General features: G+C 41.0%; 2 protein-coding genes across 2 annotated transcripts; both read left to right on the top strand.

Annotated features, from left to right (window-relative positions):
• Positions 1 to 2,078: 2,078 nt before the first annotated feature.
• Positions 2,079 to 5,333, top strand: LOC113020697 (galectin-3-binding protein A-like). The gene is made up of 6 exons (XM_026164884.1): positions 2,079 to 2,359; positions 2,537 to 2,641; positions 2,858 to 3,061; positions 3,227 to 3,361; positions 3,483 to 3,774; positions 3,900 to 5,333. Exons 2-6 carry the CDS (start codon positions 2,557 to 2,559, stop codon positions 4,954 to 4,956), a joined length of 1,773 nt encoding a protein of 590 aa, XP_026020669.1. The 5' UTR covers positions 2,079 to 2,359; positions 2,537 to 2,556; the 3' UTR covers positions 4,957 to 5,333.
• A 5,960-nt stretch (positions 5,334 to 11,293) lies between these two features.
• Positions 11,294 to 18,805, top strand: timp2b (TIMP metallopeptidase inhibitor 2b). The gene is made up of 5 exons (XM_026164882.1): positions 11,294 to 11,664; positions 16,699 to 16,799; positions 16,889 to 16,997; positions 17,121 to 17,245; positions 17,386 to 18,805. The coding sequence occupies exons 1-5, from the start codon at positions 11,535 to 11,537 to the stop codon at positions 17,581 to 17,583; spliced, it is 663 nt and encodes a 220-aa protein (XP_026020667.1). The 5' UTR covers positions 11,294 to 11,534; the 3' UTR covers positions 17,584 to 18,805.
• Positions 18,806 to 19,063: the final 258 nt, after the last annotated feature.

Here is a 19,063-nt window from a genome sequence, read left to right as displayed (position 1 = left end):
GCTCAGACCTGGCTTATCGAAGAACAAGAAGCGGCTACAGCTGCTCAAAATCCCACAAGGCTGGCCAACATGATAGACGATGGGCAGGGCTGTGAGTACTCAGACTGTGTTTTTTGGAACACAATATGGATAAGATCTTGGAGAAGCTCATGGCTCTGCAATATGGACAACATCTTGAAGAAGAACAACAGGAATTGAGAGACCTGGTGACCAGTGACGGACATTAGACCAACTGTAAAATTGGAAGCAGTTTGTTCGCACTAACCAAAACAGCTATCATCTTCATCTCATACGACCCCCCTGGTGCCGGCTGGATGCTCAAGGCAAAAGCTGACAGGAATAACAATTCTCTCCTTTAGATAACAAGACTGTGTTGTGACTCTCTTCCCCCTCCTTCAAGGCCACCCGAGTCGACCGAAGATTGTTGACTTTTGCTTAACCGGGTGAAGGGACACTTTCTCTCGGCTGAACACGGAACACACACGCATGTACACTGACACAGACCTACACTCACCCCCCACTCCCTCCAAACACCTTCGAAGCTTATGTCTTCTTTGTTGTGAGATGCGATGATTCATGTGCTATGTGCTGAGGTGTTTTTTTCTGTTCTCAAACTGATCTCCCCGTTGGAGCTCAGTCTGGGGGGAGATCTTTTTTTCTCCTCGTCTCTCCTCATGTTGTGTATTTTCCATTGTTATACCTCTCTGACCTGTCTACCCCATGTGATGTTTGTGTAATGTATGTACGGTCGGAAGGGTAAGATGGCGCTGGCAAAGGTCGGCAGCCTTAACCCAGTTTCCTTCGGGGTCAATCTTCAGGATCAATAAAGTTTTATTGAATTGAATTGAATTGAATTGGTATGCATTTGCTTTGGCATCTTTTTAAGCTAATGCAATAACATTTATTTCCATCCACAGTTAATTATTTGGTGAGCTCTTCTGTTAATATTGACAGAGTCGTACTGCTCCATAAAGTCTTCTCATCCCAGAGATTCTCAATAGGTTTTGGGTCTGGTCTCTGTGTTAGCCAGTCCATGCGTGGAAATGATATCTTATGCACACTGAACCACTCTCCGATAATCTGAACCTCACATACTAAAGCACCCCAAAGCCACCAACCCGGGTTGTTCTTGTAGACCCCAGACACGATGGGTGCATCATTTCATCTGCTTGTCTTTCTGACAAGTAGGAAGACAAATTTACTGTGGAACAGGGTAAATTTGGATTAGATGTCCTTTTTTCCATAACTCCAGAGCCCTATCTGTACACTGTGTTGCAAACTGAAGCCTTTTAAAAAAAAAAAATCCTCTCTGGCAAGTGATTTTCTTATGGCAGCTGTTTAGTCCTGATCCCCAAAGCCTAGCCTTGAGTTCTGCTGTTTAATTTGATTTGACCAAAACTCATTTCCAAACACGACCATCAAAGACGCAGCCACATTTCTTTCTGGAAGACAAAGTTTCACCACTGTCAGTTTTTGTAGTTTCAGCAGTCTCTTTAGTTGTTCTCTTTATTTAATGCACGCTAATATTTCGACCCTTCTAAAACAGAAAGATGTGTTTTTGCATGGTTGTTTGAGAAATGAGCAGCTACTCACTCCATCAGTTACGTTTAAATAACCTCAAACATTTATCACTACAGTAAGTCTCCAATGAAGCACTCTTACCTATTTGCATGGTGGTGATTTTTTTGTATTATTATTATCGTTTTTCTTTTTTTTATCTACGCACCCCGGTTTGTTTACCCGTTTACTCTTGAAAACTGTAAAACACATGACTCTAACAGTTACAGAAGTGTAGTCCCATTTTATTCTTCACTTGAAAATACATGTCAAATCGGAGAATGCAGGGCTGTATTGCGATGGATCACTTTCTTCACAGGTTAACTGGTGAAAATTAAACATTAGTGTTTCCTTTCTTATACAGATGAATGATTTTTCAGATTATAATTATTTCCTCTAACTAACTTTTGGGGCTTTACAATCTCAAAGTCAGTGGTTGTTTCTTTTCCATTACTTGTCTGTTCTTTCTGCTTTTCTGCTGACATAGGGATCTTTATCCAATCACGAGTTCAAGTAAAGTGCAGACATTGTGATCCGACAAGTTTCGACTTACCCACAAAAAGTTATGCAACCAGTGTGGTCTTCTGCTTTAATGAGAAATGAAACTTAGGAAAGGTGCTTGGAAAAGAGGAGTTTAATGTGAAGTGAAGCTCACAGAATCTGGAGGAGCGCACGTTCATTTAGCCCCCTCTTCCCCTCTTCCCCTCTTTCCTTTGTCACGCGACTTTAAAAGGAGTGAACCTTGGGCAAGACACACTCAGGAGCACATTTGCGGACAGCGCAGCTCGATAACACAAAAAGGGTAATGTGGCTTTATTTTTTGTAAGGTTTTTAGATTTGACTTTGACTTTTTTTTCATGCACAAATTTGGTCGAGACATTTAATTTGAGTAGATTTTGCAGTGCGCTGTACTGAAAACAAAAGCAGCTGACGGAGCAGATTTCTCACATTATTTCTTTCTTGTTAATCACTGTGTCAGTCCTACACCGGAAGTCGAAAATGCTCACGCATCAAAATCTACGCACTCTTTGGATTCTTCTGCTTCTGCACATGTCTGCAAGGGCTTACAAATTTGACATCTTAAGTGAGTAATCACCAGTTTGCATACGAAGCAGTTCAAATAAATCCTATAGCTGCTATGCAGTAGATATGACTATGTGAGTATGATATGTGAGTATGAAAGTGAATTACAAATAGATTTTGAGAGTGACCAATTAACTTGGAATGAAGGGCTAGAATATGTGGTTTCCATCATCATGGTCTTTGCTCACATAACCTATTTTTATATATATTTCAATAGAAACACACCACGAACCGCAGGAAGGTGATGTGAGACTGTTTGGCTCTAAGAACGTGTCAGAGGGCCGTGTGGAAATCTACCATGATGGGAAATGGGGAACAGTGTGTGACGACAACTGGGACATGGCTGATGCCCGGGTGTTGTGTCGCCAGCTCAACTTCCCTGGTGCCAAATCTATTGTGACTGGGAAGGACTACGGACAAGGTGGCTTTTATTTCATTTATATAAATGATCCTCCAGCAGAGGGCAGTGCAATGACTGTACAGAAAATAGTTGAGATTAGGCTCAACATAACAACCACTACAAATCACAACTCTGTCATAGCTAGAAATGTAAACAAATTCCCTTCCCTTTAAATTTCCATTGTAGCGCCTGGACCTATTTGGCTGGATGACATCAATTGTAAAGGCACAGAAACACATCTCTTCACCTGTGAATTCAAAGGCTGGGGAGAAACTGACTGCACGCACAAAGAGGATGTTGGAGTAGTTTGTGAAACAGGAAGTAGGTATCAAAACTCTTAAAAAACAAACGTTTTGTAGAACCCATATAAGCATTGATGCTGAATATGGCTTGATCACCGCTCATTCCCCCTTTGTTCATTACATTAATTATTCTTTTTCAGGCATTAATGTGGACATCAATGATTCTACTCACTCACTGGACCACAGTATCGGTCTGTCTGACTTTCTCGGCCAAATCTTTGATGATGGAAATGGCTGTGACTTCCTGATCGTAGTGCAGAGTCCTACTGGGAACAAACAGGAGGATGGGACCCCAGAGATAAGTGAGAAAACCATCTGTGCTCACAAAATGATCCTGTCACAAATCCCATTCTTTAATGCTTCAGTGGGGATTACTAACATCACAGTCAACCTCAGCTTGCCCTGCCAGCCACATTTCACCTCCTTCATCAGGTATAATGAACGTAATGTTTTGCTGCATTTGCAGTAGATGACTTATTCTTTAAAACATCTAAATGTTTTGCAATCATCTACAAATGTGTACAAATTCTAATATTCGATAATCTGATCTTCATTAGGTACATTTACACCCGTAAGATAGATGTGACCCTCTCCTCTGCACTGTGTCTCCACCAAATGGCTTCTAATTTTGGGTTAAAGCAGCTGATGGAGGACATTGGCCGACTGTTTTCTAAAATCCTCCCAGAAGACTCCACCTTTCACAACCAGGTGTCTTTTTACAAGTATGCAGTGGAGACCAAGGACTTAGTGCTTGAGGAGAACTGTGTCCAGTACATGGCCTGGAACTACCAAAACCTGACCAGGTCTCCAGCTTGGTCCGGCCTCTCAGTGGGGCTTCTTGGGGCTCTTCTTACTCGCTCAGATTTGGTGGCGCCAGATGAATATTTTGTGCTGCAGTCTGTAGAGAGATGGATCAGTGAGAAAGGCGACTCCATCGATTTGGAAACGCAGGCTGATCTGTTGGGACGCATTCGTTTTCCTATGATTCCTGCTGAGAAGCTGTATGTGATCGAGTCCAGCTCTCCACTCTACAGCACTCATAAGACCGTGTATCGTGATAATATGTTGAAAGCTTTTCAGTTTAACGTGCTCCTCTTCAGTAATCTGACAAAGCAAAAGTTCGGCAAAGAAAATAGGGATTACCAGCCCAGGATTTACACTGCTGAGCCCTGGAGCATCGTTTTAGAGGTTTCATCCTCTGAAACCCAGTCCGGACAGTACAACAACCACTATAACAACTATGGCTATAATCCTTACAGTCAAACCAGATCCAAGTCATTTACCACACCTGTCCACAACAGTCTGATCTTCAAGGACATCGTGATGAGTTGGCAAGCAAATATATTCATATACAGGTATGAATGTTCAAACCATGGTGTGAGATGTGAGTCTTTTCCTGTGGCAAGGCTGACACCCCAAAGCTACATCAGCCAAAGTGAAATCCTCTTTCGTAACCGGATCTTGCTGGTCTGCCAGGGCCAGTATGTTTGTCAAATCCAGGACTTCAAAAGCAATATGGCTTCCGTCTCTGCGAATGCTACTCAGGTCCTTCCTTATCCCTGTGCTGGTGACCAGTTCACCTACCAGATTGTAGTGACACCAGAGTACGTGTGATGCACCATCAGGTCCAGGATCTTTGTTTCCTTATTATTTCATGGAGTGAAATCAATTGGCTTCATTATTATCCATGCGAGTCCCAATTGTTTTGATTACTGATATTTCTGACATATATATGAAACATATCTTCTTCACATATAAGAATCATAGCATCATTTATTAAAAAAGGTGAAAAGGGGTTTCTGTGAAAATTGTATGAGTCATCTTCTTTTGAATGATTTGTTCCTGATTAAAAGAAAATCCTGGTGACTTTGTTTCCTTATTATTTAGTGTGTTGCAATAAGATGCTTTCATTACAATCCATGTGAATTTTCTTTTTCTTTTTTATTCCTGACAAATATTTTTCTGGCAAATAAACAGTGATTTCCGCATTATTTTTTGTGCATTCGTCTTATTTTGAAAGATTTGTTCCTTACAAGAACAAATAAATCATAATGTGGAATGTAATAGGCAGTTTAGCCTGATATGAAACACAAGACAAGTATAAATGTTACATTAATCACCAAATTGATTCATACATTCATTCCACCAGACATAATGCATTCCGATTTATTAATATTATAAGTTGTTTCTTCCACAGGTTTTAGCCAAATTCTAGCAAATACATTACAGATCCAGACATGAACCCTGCTTAAATGGCATCTGCTGTCAGACAGTTTGTTACAGTCCAGAAGGAGAAGGAAGTATGACACTGATATGAGTAATAAAATGTCTTTACGGCAGATACTGCAGATACTCCAGTTGTTCTTTCCAAAACTAATCAGCAATTTTGTGTCATTTGTCTCACTGAAGCCTCGCCTCCCTGCAAGCTGGTTGTAAATTGTAAAGCTGTAAAGTATATGATGTATACTCTTATATAAGTACATGAGTGATTTATACTAGAAGCTAGTTTGAAAAGGCTCAGGAATGACTTTGTCATCATTTTTTACAAATATCTGAAGATGTATTTGTTCATACAGATGACATGTGAATGCAGTTCTGCACTCCACAACAGACTTTTGGCACATTTCTCAAAAACTGACAATATTTTTAACTGCTCTTCACAGGGGGTGTGCTTGAGCCAATGTACCTGCACAGATAACGGCAAGTAAGATGATACAAGCACCCTCCGCGTGAAAAAGGTCAAAGGTCACACTTAAAGGTCTTAAAAGTTAAAATGAATAAAAACAACAGATTTTAAGCCTGTCAGATTTATCTCCCGGTAGGACACCGAATACAAAACTGTTTACAGGGCTTTGATTAAAGGTTATTGCAGTCTCACGTCATGAATCATGAAATTTTCCCAGGTGATTGTTTTTACCACCCTCCAGACTGTCTTCAAGTCTTCCTGCATTTCATCTTCACACAACTGAGAGTCATTCATGACAGCAGCGCCTCTACATGCCCGGGCAGGTGGGAAAAACAACTAGAGCTGTACCGAACCAGTCGATCAAACTACGCAATCTGCGTGGGCTTTAGATTTAAAGATTACCAAATACTTAATCTTTAGTCTAGTATAAACTCAGAACAACCGTTTGGTTGATAGAAAATAGATCAATTCACAAGTAGCCCCATCCTAAGGCGATTGTTTAATGTACTCTAATATATATTTACAAGAAGGAAAGGTTTGCCTATTTCATCATAAGGGCAGACTTGCTTTGTGAGTAATATCTGGCAGCTTTTTCATTATTGTGTCACTTAACCCACCAAAAAATTAACCCCGCATGTCATGACATATTCTGTTTGTTTGGTCAGCCCCAGAATTTTGAAATTCCACATGGCTTTTATGAACAATGTTCTTCTTACTATGTAATCTTCATCATCTGAACATCCTCCAGAATTTCCCAATTTCCACCGATGTCAGATGCAACTAAGTGTGTCGTTATGGCAAAAGTGCACAACAACATAACAAACCAAGTTGCAAACATGCCGAGAATTAAGCATCACATTAATACTGAAATGTTCGGCAGCAAAGGGTCTCAGTCTCACAGCATCGCGGAGGGTTTTTGCCCCACTTTTCTTTGCAAATGTGAAGGTTCAGCTGTGTAGAAGATAGATTGCGCATCCAAATGCAGGAGTGAGGAGATCAAAACGGCGTTAATGCTAACAGAAATACAGGAAGTTCAAAATGTCACAGAACGGGAGCAGGGAAGTGGCAAACACAAGGTGACAGAGCTAAAAGAGATGATAGGACAAAGGCACAGAGGTGGCACATGGAGGCACAGAGGTATACAGAGGAGCTCAAGCTGGTTTGAGGTATTTGTGCTAATACGCTGTTTGATTTCACCAAATGTGGCCAAACATCTCCACTTTGTTCCAGAAGTCTCGTGGTTTGTTCAGATGCAACTTTACAAACGCAAGCTGCGTGAAAGAAGACACTTTCTCCTGGCAACCCTCACAACCAACATTTCTTCAGTCTTTTTCTAATTGTTCTGTCACGAACTTTAAAATTTAACCTGCTAACCGAGGCCTGTAGATCCTAAGGTGTAGCTCTCGGGTTTTACACAATTTGTCCGAGGATAGTCTGACCTTAGGGTGAATTTCCTGGAAGATTGCGACATTATATTAACACATAGCTAAATGCCCCAGACCAACAAAGTTCAAAATCTTCTGCTTTTCAAGGAGTGCTCACACTTAGCTGATGCTCAGTTAATCGAGTATATTTTATTAGCAGCACCTGACTGCTACTGACCCTTTTCATTTCTATGGAATAAAGGGTAGCAGTGAAGGTGTTCTTAGCGTTTTAGATGTTTCACGTGACTTTTTAAGAAAAAAAAGAACTATGCTAACAACTACTGGAATACTGAAAACACATTTCTGATTTCCTCTGAGTCTGTTGGATGTAGCTCAGAACGTAGCAGCTCATTTACTAATGAGAAGGTTGGTAGTTTGATACTTGGCTGCTCCAGTCTCTGATGTGTTCCTCACAGTATGAATGTGTTTGAATGTTAGATAGAAAGGTGTAGTCACTATATTCAAACCAGTCCCATGTCCCAATTCCCATGTGTAAGAGGAAACAGCTTTCTAGTGGATTTGGATTTCTGTGGGAATTAGCAGGATAAACAAATTGCACAACATCTATTCCCCTCTTTAAGTTGCTCATCATTTAAGGAGCTGCTCACAGTACCAAAGTCACGAAATGGTAGTGCTATTGTCTGCAGAGGAAATGACTGTACATTTTGTACAAACTTGATATTTTACAAGTCTGTGCCTGTTAGGTAAAAGTGAAAGTTCCTGTAAACACACTCACCGTAGTTACCCAGAGAGGCACCACTTATTAAAATGCACTGAAGAGACTAAGAAAGCTTTTTGGATATTATCAGCAGACTCACGGTGACTAACATCTCAGTTGCTAACATCTGTGGATGTGGACATTTGACCTCAGAGTGCGTGGAACTTCAAACAGATGTTTTCTTCCACATCGGTGTCCCTGAAGCAGTTTCCTAATGCTGATTCACTGTCTTCCATTGTCACCGGTGAATTGCGAATAGCTGCAATGATGGATGGAAAGTTATTGGAAATACCCCGTGGGTTGTGGCTGGGGGTGCAAAGAGGGGCTGGACAGTTGGAAATTTGCGTGGCGGTCAGGTCATGTGCAATGTGTGCAGATAACAGGCGAGGGGTCTGTTTGGGAGTCAGAGGATGTGGGTCAGTGCCACAGCACCCACCAGTACCCACAATGAAAACCTCTTTTTTATGCCTTACTGGGCACTTCCTTTTGAGAGTATTCCTGGCCTTGCAAGTCTGTAATTTAGGGAATGGAGGTTCAGGCCATTTTTAAGCCCCTTTTGGCATTTGTAGCTGGTAATGTACACAGAGGGGGCTGCTTACATTGCACTTCTTTGACAAATCCGCCCTCTTTCAACGAATTAAAACCAAATGTTGATACAATCATCCAGATCTCGACTGGTGGATAAAACTCTGTTCTAAAGAGAGAGTCATAGTGCGGGAAATCGCTCAGAATATACCCAGGAGCTCAGGACAAGGGTGTGATATGTGAGCAGAGCCCATCACATCAGTCAGCATATGAGTGTAAAGGAAGCAGACTGTTTGGACAGGAGGCAGCAGGCCTTGCCTTAAAGAAGGCATCTGGTGTTCCCCCAGTGCCCCTGGTAAAGTTGTATTAAACAGAAGCATATTTCTGGCAACTCTGTCTCAGATGTGTCACTTCCTTTTGTATGTTTGTCTTGATTTTTCTCACACCCATCTTCTGTGGTATTGTCCCTCTAAGCTCTATTGTTTCTGGTAAACTGCACTCTGTTTACGAGTCATAACGACTTACCAGAGTTCAAACAGTTTGGGAATTTTTCTTATCTCATTGGTGGTGATCTCACTCCAAAGGTACATGTAAATACAACGGTAAAATAAATGTCTGAATTTAACAAAGGTAATGAGTTACGCAGATGACACCAATTTGGTTGTACCATTTTGCTTTCTTCCTCTCCCGCCTGTGTTTTTTTTAAAAATTTTTCTTTAACACAGACATCAAGTAAAAGACCTGTGGAAAAGAAAAACATGCAAAAATTGTTCAGCCATGAAAACCAGTGGAAATATTTGCCGGAGTGGCCAGAGGACTCACAGTCAGTGGCCAAATATGATGTCAGGGAGCGAGGCAGCCACAGCAGATCCAGTCCCCTCTCTGGCATTCTTCTTCATTCATCATCAGCTCTAATCGCTGAATACTGTACATCATGTCCTCGCTGTGATCTCGCCCTCCTGTGCCAGAATCACCACAAGAGGCCGCAACCCTAAAACTCTTAAGATCCTCAGTTTCCAGAAGCAGCGGTAAACTTTCCATTTATTTCTGTACATGAATACGGGATGAGGAACGACTCAGGAATTCGACTATAGCATAATGTTTCTTTCTCGGCAGGCTGGGGGTGGGAGCTGCTGAATTGCTGCCAGACTGAGCTCATTAACTTTAAGGGCATGATGTCACTTCTCTCCACCGTGCCACACCTCCTTCTGTTAGACAGTGTTTTAGGAGTTCCTGAAAGTGACTATAAGATACATAAACACTCTCGCTAAATTCCAACCTCAGATAACTGCGCAGCGTGGGCTACGGATTACTCAGCCTGACCCACGTTAGGATTTACTCATAGGCGAATTATCATGTGTGCAAATGTTTAAAGCATCTAAAATCAATATTTTTGTGACAGTGAATCAAATGTTGCCGTGACAAGACCTGGCAACGGGAAAGGAGTTGAGCGATGAACCTGCAGGGGACTGTGGCCTGAATTTCCCGCTACCCACAGCTTAAGTGAGATTTATAGCAATTTTTAGTAAATTGTTTGTCTGTCCAAGCCACAGCTTTGCCAAATGGTTTTGCCCTCACAGGAGTCTCATTGATTTTATAGGATAGTTTTTTAGCATGATAGAAGAATTATTTATGCCAAGACAGAGATTTCCTCCAGGAGTTTGTTAATGCAAAAAACTGGGCTAAAAGACACTAAATATCAGTGTTGCTCCATGATTGCTGAATGTGTTTTTAAAAGGTACGGCAACAAATGGCTTATATAGTTGTTGCTGTACTGGGGATTTCTCTCAGGATGTGATAATTGAACCACTTCATTTAATGAGACTATACAGACTTTTTAAAACTTCCACAGTATTTGCTCCTTTTGGTCTCCTGTTAGTGGAGAAATGTAGTCACAAGACTATTCTGGTGTGCTGAGCCATTGCCTCATGGTGTCCAGTACAGAGACTATAATGAATATCATGTATTAACAATAGTAATGCATTGTAATACGTCATATTTATTATCATTAAAACAAACAAAGCTCCTGTCCTTATCTAACAATTTAAATGAGTAACACACACACACACACACACACACACACACACACACACACACACACACGTCCATCTAGAAAGGCTTTTCATTCCAAAGTTGTATTTTAAGTTAGTAGCATAGTTGTAAACGTCAGTAAGATTTAGTCTGACGCTTTCTTACCTCTGGAGTTGAATCCAGATGTTCAGGTTCCAAGCTCTTTGATGCCTTTTGTAGGCATTTATATATAATCCACTGAGAAATTGTTTATTTCATGGTAATACCTACATACTCTCACTGCAAGACTTGTACTTTTATGGAGTGGCGTGCAAGAGTGAGGAAACACTTCGCGTAAAACTTACGAAAAAAAAAAGGGGGAAAAGTCACAAGTCCCAAAATACGTGTGTCACAGGGTGATGCTGTTTGTTATCACCGTCGTTTCCTAAAAACAATTATCCGCCTCCTCATGCATCAGCCTGAGATTTACGTAGTTTAAGGGGTGCGTGTGTAAAGTCGGCAGCTCCTGACCTCTGTCGCGCTCTTGCGCTCTCTGGCCACCGGAGGGGGGGGGGAGGAGTTTGCTGCTGCTGCCTGCTAATAAAACGTGGCTGCTGCTGCTGAGGGTAGTGGAAAACAGACTTGGTGTGCAGTCTTTAGCAGGATTACACTTTCTCTCGTGCCCTGTGCATCATTTTATGCACAGCACCGTCGTGCGTCGACTTCTAGCCAAGGACAGCGACTCGTTTCCTTTAAACCCGACAGGCAGGTCTATATCTATACCCTCACTCACTTTTCCAGTTTCAGTTAGAAAGCGTAGTTTTCAGAGATGACCTGGACGATGAAGAGATGTTTTGTCACTCTGGCCATCCTGTGTCTTTGGCGAGTGCAACAACTGGCAGAAGCCTGCAGCTGCTCCCCGAGGCATCCCCAGCAGGTGTTCTGCAACTCAGACGTCGGTAAGTTGATTTTTAGACTAACAATCAACACATCAAGTTGTGTTTTTGCCATTAATGTATTAGTTAGCAATGTCTAGGATAAATTGGTTTGGGGGTTTTTTTTCCCCCCCCACAAGGAAACCATCGTATTCTGAGAGGGAGACTGCCCAGCTCCCGTGTTTACAGTTGCAGTGGGAGGAGGATGGAATTTTCTGTCCCCCAGTCTTTCTTTCCACTGCCCTCCTCTTTTTCTCTAATCTTCTGTTGATAGCTTCAATGCTCTTTCATAGACACATCAATATACTGTCTGGAGTTTTGTCTTCTTCAATATCATTTTAGGCTTTTTTTTAATCTACAGTAAACCACATTATTCCTTGTTGTTGCTAAGGAGACTTTAAACAAAATCATTTGTGTTTGTGCTTGTTTATGACAACATGAATATAACTTCATTTTCTTTCACCAGTATCACCTCAGTGATCATATAGTTTACTGAAAGGCAAATTCATTTAATCCTACTCAAACGCTCCTGAGGATAATTTCCCTTTAATTTCGCCTGTTACAAAAAAGTACTTGTTGCTGCCTTCAACACAGACCTTAAGCTAACAGGACTGTTAACAGTGACCAGCCTGTCCAGCTCCGGGTCTTTTTTCTTGCTTCTGAGATGGCTGAGTGTGTGGCATGTGGACAGAAGGTGACTTATTCAAAGATTTTTACTCACTGGATTCCATTGCTCAAGAGGATGAATAAACTTTATTATGCTACCTGAGAATGTACACAAATGGAAAGTCAGATACCGCACTAAAAGGGAAGACAATTTTTCTTTCTTTTTACCCTATTTTGGTGCTTTAGGCTTTACAAAGTGAACCTATTAAAATAAGTTCTGTTTTGTGATTAGGCAGATTGTGCAGAACTCTAGAAAAACGAAGATGCTGGCAGTCATCTCAGCCTCACAGCTGATTCACCTCATTTCCATCTCTTAAGTCAGTTTCTAACATGACCTTGACCCTCCGCTCCTGCTTCAGCACCATGGATAGACCCTCACATAAACATAAACCACCATAGAGTCTCGGGGAATCTGTTTCTTGACCAAATATTCTTGAGTTCGTGTCTTCGGGGGTTTAGGCAAAGTTTAAGAGTGGGCTCAAGCTAGTTGGAGAAGAAAAGCGCCAGCAAAACTTCACCAAGTTGCTGGGTCACAGAGAGGGCAGTCAACTGTTGCACACTTGCACAACTTATTTAAACGTCAGAGAGAAGTTTCGGGAATTTACGAAATCGTTGGCATTCCACTTCACCAGCCCATGAACTGACTGCTACCTCAGTGGGTTGATGAAATTTTGCATTAAGCAAGCTCATTCAAAATTCTTATTCTTCTTGGGCTTAAAATGAAGGTGAATCATGTTTTTCTTTGAACCATGGGCCACTTGTGTTATAATAAATGATGTGTGTGTATTAAATACAGCATTCCTATGTAGATTAAAATAAGTCAAGATACTATCTTAATAAGTGCCAGACAGCTAACTGACTTGGAAGTATTGCTAAAGTTTCACATAGCTAGTGCTGGTTTTGGTTTTTGGAGATTACAGATACTTACTGAAGAGCAGTTCATTTCCACAGTGCAGGAAGATCATTACACCACTTGTGATGTCATTTTTAAAGGTGGGCCTTCGTATAACCTGAAAGTCGATATAAAATGAAAATTCCAGATGCAAGTTTGATACTAAGATTAATGGAGGCTTAAGCCTTGAGCCAGAGTTTTTAATCTCATAACAGTGGTTCTCTTTTTTTTAACCTCAGTTGATCGCCATGGTAACTTATGGTGCAGACTTAACCAGCTTATTTTCAGAGATTTGGATAAACATGGAGATGGGTTGGTTTGATGTCAGTGAGCAGTGATAGTTAAGGATAAGTAGCACCTTTTAGTATCTATTGCAACTCCTGGGTGCTACAGGAACAAAAAAAGCACACACACACACAAAATCAGAGACTTCTTTTATCCTTGTATCTGGAACAACAATGATTTTCAATTCAATTCAGTTTTATGTCTACAGGACCAAATCACAACAGTAGGAAACCTCGGGCAAAACCAGAACCAGGGAGGGGCAGCCATCTGCCATTATGTTCCTATTTACTGAAGTCAGCTGTTGGTCAACTTTGTGCAGAAGAAGAGTCTAATGTCTTGTCTGAACCCCCCTTAACTGGGAGTCAGCACAGAGGCTGATAGAGAAAATGTGATTAGGAGAAAAAGGTAACTGCCACTGATTGGTGTATATGGTTTTATCCAGCAAAGTAAGTCTGGCTTTGTAGAGCCTGGTTTGTAGTGCACGCCTAGGATCAAGTTTTGTTGTAAACAGTTCCACTGTCAAAACAGTCAGAGCAATCTTTCCTCATAAATGGAAATCTATCTTCTGGTTCCTTGGCGGAGGCAGAGGAATGTTGGGTATTCATAAACCACACTCATTATTCTTTACTTTTCTTTTTCTTTTTAAATTTAAAAACTATCTGTGCTGCTTTTTGTGAAGAAAGAAAATGAGTCATATTGGTTCCTGAACAGAAAGTAGTGGGTACGACTTCTGGGACAAAAGCAGCCCATAAATTGCAAGCTGTGCAAACACAGCTGATATTAAAACCAGATTTCCGTCCTTTGAGCTGGACAGAATTTGTGCAAATAACCACAGCAGCTGCCTTAAGCTCCAGCACCACTTGCAATAGCGCGCTGGATTGATCCGTGCAGTGCGACACTTGCAACTCCCCTTTAGGAAACTGCATGTGAACGTTATGTCCATGGCCTCAGTCACATGCAGACTGTAAAAAAAACAGGAGAAAACGCTAAAAACGCTACATTTTTTTATGCAAGGCATAACAAAACTAACGGCTAATGTAGATGATGAGATTTTAAAGTTATCTTCGTCCATAGCTTCATGTGTTTGCGTTTTACATCGGATGCTCTTCCCTGAAGGCGATTTGTATCCCTGGCTGGAATCGTACCGGGGACCTTTTGCTTACCACACGCACACCAATGAGATGATGAGTATTTAAACTCTACAATTGTCCGTTTTTAAAAGGAAAACAAAGGATTACCTCAGATTAGTCTGTATCTCTTTGCACAGGATCAGCAGGATAGTCAGTTTGAATTTGTACTTGACTTTTTCGCACTCTGACCGCTTTGTGGCTCCTCGGAGAGGAAGACGAGGGCACATGCTCTTCAATTACATGACATGCATTTGCTTTTTTGTTCTTTGTTTTTAAAACCCTCCCATGACCACAATACTGCATGCAAAATATTGTGTTTATTGTTTGAGTAACTAGAAAATTAGATGGTTCCTTCGGTTTCCAGTTCTGTGAAACTTATGATTTTTAAAGGGCTTTGTCAGCCTGTTCCAGTAAACATCCAGGCTCTGGCAACACTATATACCAGCACAGAGAATAAAGTTGTACTTCTAAACCGCTCGAACAGTTTGTGGAGGAAAAATCCATCAAATCAAATAGGTGGCATGTCAAAGGAATATCACATTAATTAGCTTAAAGATCCTTTTTTCCCCGATAACTTGCCTTATTTTCTCATGTACATGTAACTCAAGAGCTACACCTAATTCTAAAACATGCTAAGATTATATATCAGTATGCGCATAAGACCCCATTTTCAGTATTTTTCACTTTATGCCTCTTTAACATCCTGTGGTTATTCCCACCTGCTCTAATTCCTGCTTTTAGGCGTAGAAGAAGAGGTCTCTGTTTGATTCGACACATTGGAGCAAAGGGGGATTACCGCTAATACACTCTGCTGAGAAGTTGGAGAGTTTCTCGGCACGGCTACCTCACTCTGCATCAAAGCGAGGGAGGGAGGGAGTTTGTGATATGTAAACAACGAAAAAGAAAAAGAGAAATCCGGTGACTGGTGTAGATTATCCCTAACACAGCTTTTCTTTTGTATCCCTCTTGACTTTAAAGGGCCGTCTTCTCCTTGTATACACAGCACATTGTTACGCTAAGAATACTTCAGCAATGTGACTGCCTTCCCGTGCTTGCTTCAGGACCCATCACTCCATCACTCCATGTGTGCGCACATTCTCCTTTTTTCTCTTGCTTCCTTTTGTCTGGGATTGATGCTTTAGACCCTTAAAAGGAGATGTTCTCTAAGCCTCATGAATGAGGGCACATATGGCTCACATCTTCATAGCTTCATATAAAAAAGGCAAATGAAAGGGCTTGATATTATTTGGCAAGGAGCGATCAGAGACAGTCAGTAGCTGCCACCTTGGGAAAGCAAGGACTGAAGTGGAACTTGAGAGAGAACATCTGGTTAGTGTTAGCTCTGTCGCTTGCTTCCTTGCAGTCCTGTGAATATACAGTAACTGCCGGGTGTCTGGTTGCAGCTGACATGTGATCATACTGTACTGCACTTCCACATTTTGAACACACATGGAAAGAGCAGCAACTTTGAAAAACACAAGTTGATTTGGGGTTTTTTTTGTTTTTGTTTTTTGACTACTCGGGATTTTAGCTCAACGGCTCATTTGTATGGCTCTAATAGTAATTTTCCATTAAAGCCTGTTTTTTTTCCACATGAGCTCTTTTCTTCCAGCTTCAGAGTGCAAGAGAGAAAAGGAGGAGGCTACATGTGAAAGGAGGAGGTTGATTTGCATGTCAGCACCTCTCTCCAGACAGAAAGACAGGCTGGCTGAGAGGCCTGGGGGCGGGGGGCACTCTAGTTCAGCTTTTTCAAAGACTGCTGACTGGCTTCCTCCTGTGTCGGCCCAGGAACCTGGGAACAGGCAGCATGCATTCCTCCCTCTGATTGCAGCTGATGAAACACTCATGCGCCTCTGTCTTCCCAGGACCTGGCACATGCAAACTTCTCAGATTCAAGCCACAGCAATGTGCTGCGGCCAACTCCAGCATGCCAAACCTGGGCAGGGCTCAGATCAGATACAGATAGATGCGGATTCATTTCAGTTTTAACATAACAAAGCAGCGTTCCAGTTACAAAGCTGGCATTCACACAAAATGAATGTTAATGCAATTTGTTTTTTCTCTTTTTTTCTTGTCTTTATCCAGTTATCAGGGCAAAGGTAGTCGGAAAGCAAGAGGTGGATGTTGGCAATGACGTCTATGGGGATTCCATCAAACGGCTTAAGTACGACATTAAACAGATCAAGGTATTTAGGACAAAGCTATTGCATTTATCATTTTTCTTCCATGTGTAAAAACTTCAGTGGAATCTAAATGTTTTTGCTTGAATTCCCAGATGTTCAAAGGTCCCAGCAACGCTATCGATGCCTTCTACACAGCTCGCTCTTCTGCGATGTGTGGAGTGTCTCTGGAGACTGACGGCAGGAAAGAGTATCTAATCACAGGTATGACTTTCAGTGCAGTGTAAGGCACATGTTGTGTAATATAACAAACATGTTCTTTAATGTGGCTTCATATAGATTCTTATATATCCTCTAGATTTACACTTTGCTCTCCTTCCACTGTAGGAATGCTGGAGGCTGATGGGACAATGCACGTCACTCTGTGTGGCTTATTTGAACCCTGGGACAACCTGACTACCACTCAGAAGATGGGTCTGACTGAGCGCTATCAAATGGGCTGCGAATGCAGGGTATGGAAAATTGATGATTAAAAGTCTAAGGGAGTAGTTAAAGTTTACATTTACCAGATGATCACTTCCCAGTTGCATAAAACAAATCACCGCTAGATGCACGATGTTGTAACGATCACTGTGCTTTTTCTGATCCTCAGATCACCTCCTGCAGCTCCATCCCCTGCATGATCAACAGCCCATCCGAGTGCCTTTGGTTGGACTGGTTGATGGAGAAGACTGAAAATGGAAGACAAGCTAAACACTATGCATGCATCAAGAGGAGTGATAACTCTTGTGCCTGGTACAAAGGCTCTGCAGCGCCCAAAAAGGATTTCATGGACATCGAAGACCCTTAACTTTACCACTGTGCACATGTCTGCAGTTTAAATATGCCACCATAGAAATATCAAAAACAAAAATAAAAAACTCATCAAATTCCCCTTCTTTTAATTATCAAAAAAGCTGTAGAGTGGATTTTTAAAAAAGGAAAAAAAAAAAGGTTTTAATTGCAGATCTCATGTTTTCACTTATCATTCCTATGAGCTCAGCGCTTTTTGCCACACCGGCCCCTGAATCTGAAGCACATCCTCATAAACCACTTCTCCTCCAGCTGGAACAAAGGGGGGAAAACACCATAATTCAATGATACAATTTCTTCCTGAGCTATTAATCTGTAATTCTTTATTCAAGTTTTAAAGGGTTCTATAATTAAAATAACATGTACATAACATGTACCTACTGATCAAAGTTCTGTGAATCTGCTTTGATAAATAACACCAGGAAACAATCATCCTGGCAGAGCTATCACAGGGAACAGGAGCATGCTTTTTAAATGTGTGGCAACTGATTTGTGTTAAAGCACGACTCTTTAACCACAGTCGCTGCTTTTCTTATACTATAATCCTGAATAGACAAGAAGGCACTTTGAACATAATTATATCGCAACATTCATATTGTCTGTAATGAAAAAAACATGGTGGAATTAAAAGAGGATCAAATCCTCCATGGTTTGTTGTTTTGTTTGTTTTGTTTCTGCATATATAGATCACAGCTCTAGGCACTGTTATACTTTAGTACGTGTGAGCACATATTTTATTTAAGGTACTACATATAATAATTATTGGGAAAACACTTAAATTCTCTTTTTTTGATAAATAAAATATGTAAATGTAAGTGTATGTATATACTGTGGGAAAAAAATTTAATGGCCCATCGGCTTGGTCAGTGGAAAACAACAAGATCATTGAATTGTTCCCTTAATTTTTGTTGCAGTATATTTAAATAAAGAACACCATATATTTTCTTAACATTAGTAAAATACATTTTTGTTGGGAATAACAGATTGTAACCAATCATTTTTCTCGCACTGACGGTACTAAGATTGCCGTCAGTGTGGCGCAAATGTGACATGAATAATTAATATGAGAGTGTAAAAAGATTCGTCATTTGAAACTGTAGTCAAGTATGATGTGCTGGTTTCACATGGGACTTTTTTTTAAAGATAAGATGACTTTTGTATGCATAGCCATCTGAAACATTACTGTACATTTGACCCTTACAATTAAATTCATAAACCTCTTTCGGTGTGCTCAGTATTTTCATACCAGTACATGCAGCAAGCACACTTTGCTGCTAAATCTAAATGCCTAGGAATGTGCATTTAGTGCAGATCATCATGCATCATTTTAGCTTACTAAATCTGTAATTTAGAGACTCGTTTGAGGCAATCTACTGCCGCCTACTGGAGACAACAGCAACGTGACATTCACGAGCCAATCCATGTGCCCAGATCAAGCAAACATGAGTCCATTCAGCATTTCACAGCATGCAATCCTT

This window comes from Astatotilapia calliptera, chromosome 4 (assembly GCF_900246225.1).
Source record: "Astatotilapia calliptera chromosome 4, fAstCal1.2, whole genome shotgun sequence".
Classification (NCBI taxonomy): Eukaryota; Metazoa; Chordata; class Actinopteri; order Cichliformes; family Cichlidae; genus Astatotilapia; species Astatotilapia calliptera.
Note: the sequence above shows the minus strand (reverse complement) of the source record. Positions and strands in the feature narration are given on the sequence as shown.